The following is a 5921-nucleotide window of genomic DNA, read 5'->3' as shown; positions in this document are numbered from 1 at the left end:
AACTTGGGCCGAGAAGGGGGTTTTTAAGAAGCCATTTGCTGCTGGAGAAGCTTTGTCTTTCCTGTCTGAAGGAACCTAGCAGCCCAGCACTCCCCGAGGGCCTCGTTCTGTTTTTTTTTTTTTTAACCATGTTCAATGGGGATCAAACATGCCCAGCTACCAAGGTCCTGTGAGAGCCAAATGCAAGTGTCCATGAAAACATTTCAGACAGCTCTGCCTAGGGGCGACATGGTTAGTGAGGTGATGAGGTCCCTTGCTGTTTGCTTGGCATCCCTTTGCTTTGATTCCTGTTGGGTATCATTTGTTGTTGAACTTGTCTTCTTGGAACCTCCCCCTCTCTCCACAAGTGGGCTTCTCTCACCTTGTCAGGCCAGGCTTTTCTGGAGTGAGGGGACCCTACCAGCACCCTCCTCTCTGCAAACCTGCTCACACTCTTCAATGAGCTCCATTGGGCCTTTGCGCATTTCAAGGCGGAGCTTCTTACTGTGAGCTAGTGGAGATTTGGGAACCCGTCAGAAGGATGGAGAAACGGACAGGGTGACCCTCTGCTCTGAAAACCATCCCAGCTGGACAAGATGATACCCACACAAGACAGTCCAGGCTAGGGAGCTGATGTCAGTGGTTCTTCGGGCACAATGGAAGAGGGCAGATGGGAAATATCCCAGGCAAAGAAGAAAGCTGCGTGAGGTTCAGCTGGAGGTTGGAAGCAGGGATCAAGTGGGCCTATGGGATGAATGTTGATGGAAGAACATGACGCAAAACAGTCTTGGAATCAGTAAGCGCAGCCAGTGGGCACCCAGAGCAAACATCAGTTTTCATGGAGGACCCCTTGTCTTATATCAGCAGTTCTCAATCTGTGGGTCATGACCCCTTTAGGGAGTCAAATGACCATCAGAAAACACAGACATTTATGGTAAAATTCATTATAGTATCAAGATTACAGTTATGAGTTTGTAACAAAAATAATGTTATGGTTGGGGGTCACCACACCATGAGGAACTGTGTTAAAGGGTCACAGCATTAGGAAGGTTGAGAACCGCTGCCTTACATCAAATGTAACATCTTTTGTTACACCCTAGACCTGTACTTTCATCCATGAAAGGAGGGTGTCACATCTGCTGTTCCGTAGGCAACAACTATCACTATGGTGCCCTTGAAGCGACACGTGTGCAAACAGAGATGCACTTCTGAGCCTCGTTTTATTAATTACTTCACACTTCAGTGAATAACCACCTGTGGCTACTAGTCTAGACAGTGCAAGTTCGGATACCAAACGACCCTTCCTGGGGGCATTTCTCGGCTCTTGACAAGATGCAGGTCTATGCCCTGCTTGTGTTCGGAGATGAAAGCTTTCGCTAAGTAATCCTCTTGTACTTGGGGAAGAGAAAGATTTGGCCCCGCCCTCAACAGATAGGAATATAGGGGTGTTGTTTTCTTTCTGATAAGAGGCCAGAGAGGGGGGGGGTTGCTTAAGCAAGAGTCGAGTCACTGATAAAATGACCTCACATTCTTTGGGGGAAGGAAGAGACAACTCTAACGCCAATGACTCATCCTTAGAGGCCTTTGGATCCGAGAGATGGGGTGAGAGTGACAGAGAGTAACCCATCCTAGGCCACTGTCAGGTGGCCAGACATTTCGTTCTCAGAACCTGATGGGAAATTTTGTACTTAAAAAACACAGCCAGAATATACCCATATTCATGGGAGCATTGGTTGCCATACGGTTGAAATCATCCTCCGTGAACTCATAGATAAATGAAGGCACGTTGGTTACAGAAAATGTAGACCGATACTGGGAAGGGTAGTATGCCATGTGGCTTTCACAAGGAAGAGCTCAGGCTGGCTGGAGCTGCAGCTCCGTTGGTAGAGTGCATGCCTACTATACACAAAGCCCTGGTTTCAGATCCCCACCAATGTACAGACTAGGTATGGTAGTGAGTGCTTGTAATTCCAGCATCTGGGAAGTGGGGACAGGAGGATCATAAGTTTAAGGTTGCCTTTTCATAAATACTGAATTGGAGGCCAACCTGGGGTACAAGAGACTCTGTCTCAAAAAAAATGGATGCTGCTTATATGATATACTTTGAGCAAAACAATCATGCATACACAGCCGGGTTGGTGGTTACTAAGGTGGAGACGCGGTGGCTAATCTTGGTTGTCAACTTAACATGCCTAGGAAGAGGGAACCCCAAATGAGGAAATTGCCTCCATCAGATTGGCCTGGTGGGCACCTCTGTGAGGCCTTTTCTTCATTGCTAATTGATATTAGCCATTTGCTAATATCAATTAGCCACTTGCCCACTGCGGGCGGCATCATTCCTAGGCAGGGGGTCCTGTGCTGTGTGAGAAAGGTAAGGGAGGGCCTGGGGAAGCAAGCCAGGAGAGCAGCTTTCCTCAGAGGGCTCTTCTTGGTTCTAGCCCGTGTCTCTTGGGTTCCTGTCCTGACTTCGGCTTCAGTGAGGAGCTGTGATTGGCAAGTGTAAGCCAAATGAACTCCTCCCCAAGTTGCTTTTGGTCATGCTGCTTACCACAGCGACAGGAAGCAAACTAACGCGAGAAAAAGAGGGTTTTCTTTTCATGGTTATCAAGAGTGTGTGTGTGTGTGTGTGTGTGTGTGTGTGTGTGTGTGTGTGTGTGTGTTTAATGGGTTTAAAGTTTGCAAAAACAAATAGGTCCTGCAGATCGGTTGCAAAACCCTGTGAACAAACAGGCCTTAACACAACTGAACTGTGCGCTTAGGGATGGTGTATGTTATGTTACGAATATTTGACTACATTTTTTTTAAAGATAGGCTCTCACTTTATAGCCCAGACTGGCACGGAACTTGTCCGGCAACCCCACACTGTTCTCCTGCCGGCCTGCCATAGCAGTCCCAAGTGCTGGGATAACTGGTTGACCACATTTTATAAGGACAAGAGAATGGAGTAGAGCTAGAGAGAAGATGGAGAGAGAGTCAATAGCCATTTTAGCCAGACCGGAGGAATTAGAACCCCAAAAGAACGGTGGGTTCTTTTTGCTCTAAAGCACCCCCCTTCTCCTCCCGGGGCGGGTGCTGTGACACCCGCGCAGGCGCCCAGATAACCATCTGGAGAGCCTCTGGCTGCACCGCCGTGCAGGCAGCCAATAAACACTCTCCTGTGGCCAGCCTCGCTCCTCCATTGGTTGCACCCCACCAACCGCGGTCCTCGCAGGTTCCCAAGCCGGGTTTAAAGGTGTCAGGCGCGGACTGCGCTTCTTTAATCGTTCGCCCGCGCGCAGGTCCGCGGGGAGGGCGATCTGCCGACCGGCCCACCCCCGGGCGTTAGTGAAGGGCGCCCTCGGTCGCCCCCACCGCCCCCCCGACCCCAGATGTACTATGCGGTTTCTCAGGCGCGTGTGAACGCGGCTCCCGCGACCATGCTGCGGCCACAGCGGCCGGGAGACGTGCAGCTTGGGACCTCGCTATACGAGCTGGTGGGTTACAGACAGCCGCCCATTTCGTCGTCGTCCTCCTCCTCCTCCACATCCTCCTCCTCTTCCACCGCGTCCCTCCTCCCCAAGGCTGTGCGCGAGAAGCCAGAAGCGCCCCACTCTGAACCGCTGGGAACCGCGCCGGAGTCCCGGGGCTCCCGGGCCGACGCCAAAGAGGAGCAGCAGCAGCAGCAGCTGCGGCGCAAGATCAACAGCCGCGAGCGGAAGCGCATGCAGGATCTGAACTTGGCCATGGACGCACTGCGCGAAGTCATCCTGCCCTACTCCGCGGCGCACTGCCAGGGCGCGCCCGGCCGCAAGCTCTCCAAGATCGCCACGCTGCTGCTCGCCCGCAACTACATCCTGCTGCTGGGGAGCTCGCTGCAGGAGCTGCGCCGCGCGCTCGGCGAGGGTGCGGGGCCCGCAGCCCCGCGCCTGCTCCTGGCCGGCCTGCCCCTGCTGGCCGCCGCGCCCGGCTCTGTGCTGCTGGCACCCGGCGCCGTGGGACCCCCCGAAACGCTGCGCCCCACCAAGTACCTGTCACTAGCGCTCGACGAGCCACCGTGCGGCCAGTTCGCTCTCCCCGCTGGTGGCGCAGGTGGTCCCGGCCTCTGCTCCTGTGCCGTGTGCAAGTTCCCGCATCTGGTCCCCGCTGGCCTGGGCCTGGCAGCGGTGCAAGCTCAGTTCTCCAAGTAAGGGCTGGCTGGGCCCGGGGCGGGGCGCGACCTCAGCCAATCTTCCCGCGCCCTCGCGTCCTGAATCTAAGGAGAGCTGGCCCCAATAAGGAGGACATTTCCAGACTTCTCGCCCAGACGACAGACTGTAGGGCGCCTTCATCCCTGCCCCCACTCCCTGGCAACTCAAGTGACCCAAGCGGGTGTTCCAAGGAGCGACGCAGTTTGCTTGGGGTTCTAGATGGATCCCACTTGTTTAGAGCCAGACGGTCTGCCATCGCATCCTTACCTTAAGCTCACCCAGTGGCGGTCTCTGCCTGTAGCTGTGGCATCGCGAAGCCAGAGAAGGATGGTAGCGGTGCGGTACAGTCGGTTGCCCTGGGTGCAGCGAAAGGCTGCCCGCGACCTCGGTGCCCTGGGATCCGCCAGCTCCCCAACAACGTCTACCCAGAGGGGCATTCTTTCCTTGTCCCCGGCCCAGGCGCACAGGCTCTCTTGCTCCACCCAGCTAAACCCATGTGGACCTAGGAGGTCTAGGAAGCCCAGGCCATGGGTACAAATATCAAGGGTGTTGGCGGATGGACTGCCCTGGAAGGCCCAGAGTAGGGTGTCGTGCAGGTGCGGGCGGTGGGGGCGCCACGGCCATTGGGTGTGTGTGAGGAATGGGGAAGTTCGTCTGGCCTCACAGCTTAGGTTTTCAGGCTGGAGCACCCAGCTGTTTTGCTGCAGAGTATCCACTCTTTAAATCCTGGAAATCTACTTAGTCTCCCCCGCCCCCCCCCCCCCCCGTCCCCCCGCGGTAGTTTAACCCACGTTTGAGCTTGCTTGAAAACAAAACACCAATCACCTTTCACGCCATCTGTGTTCGGGACTTACTAAACTAGGTAACAAGGCATTTCGTAGCGCAGGCTTGTGAAACTCGGTAATTAACGTTCTCATTAAAGTGTGTGGAGGTGGGCGAGGATCCCAAACCGCCGGCTGGACAGACCCGGGCGCGCCGCAGGCCGGAGGGAGGGGAGGCGCTGGCCCTTTAGCCGCAGCGCGCTGGTCTTTAACCAAGGCTTCGCTGCTGAAGAACTCGGTGGAAGCGTGCACGCGTGGACGCCGCGTCTTGGTTTGTGTGTAGTGTTAGGAAACTGCCCAGGATTATCTCATAATCTTCACCAGCTTGCTTTGATTTTTATTTTGGAAGTTTTGGGTTGTTGACAATAGCCGAATTTAACTGGCGTTTTATTTGACCTCTAACCTTGTCCTCACTTCTTTCCGCCCCACCCCCCACCCCAACAACGAACTGTACCGAAAACACAAAATAAAATGTCAACAGTCGAATTTTTACATTTCTTGTCTGTTTGCTAAATACAGATGCCCTTGTACCATAGTGAGTCTCAAAGTGGGGGTGAAGGTTAGTAGTAGTTAAGTGACTGGGTTTCCACATGTCAGAACTTGAGTTCCTGGATTGTAAAATAACCCAATGAACAAGCAACTGTGATCCAAAATCAGACATCAGCTGGGAATGGAAAAGCTGGGGCGGGGGTGATCAGAGAGGGAGGGGAAATCCCAGAGCCAGTGCCGGCCAAACTTAGGAGTTAGGGCTCCTTGAAATACAGCTTCCTCCTGGTGGGGGGGGGGGGTTGAATTAAGCCATACATTATTACATTTTTTATTTCAACTTCTTTCTCTGAAGTCTTTTTGTCTTACAGTAAACAAAATTCATAAGCAGATGTATGAATGTTCCCCATGTGCAGGAGTTTTTAAAAATGGGACATTGGACATAATTTGACTCCAAGTGAAAAGAGCT

General features: G+C 53.4%; 1 protein-coding gene across 1 annotated transcript; it reads left to right on the top strand.

Moving 5' to 3' along the window:
• The first annotated feature begins 3244 nt into the window (after positions 1-3244).
• Positions 3245-5460, top strand: Olig1 (oligodendrocyte transcription factor 1). Its single transcript, XM_028877115.2, has one exon. The coding sequence runs from the start codon at positions 3348-3350 to the stop codon at positions 4143-4145; it is 798 nt and encodes a 265-aa protein (XP_028732948.1). The 5' UTR covers positions 3245-3347; the 3' UTR covers positions 4146-5460.
• Positions 5461-5921: the final 461 nt, after the last annotated feature.

Source organism: Peromyscus leucopus, chromosome 12, assembly GCF_004664715.2.
Source record: "Peromyscus leucopus breed LL Stock chromosome 12, UCI_PerLeu_2.1, whole genome shotgun sequence".
In the NCBI taxonomy this organism is placed as follows: domain Eukaryota; kingdom Metazoa; phylum Chordata; class Mammalia; order Rodentia; family Cricetidae; genus Peromyscus; species Peromyscus leucopus.
The sequence above is the reverse complement of the archived record's forward strand: the minus strand, read 5'-3'. Positions and strand labels throughout refer to the sequence as shown.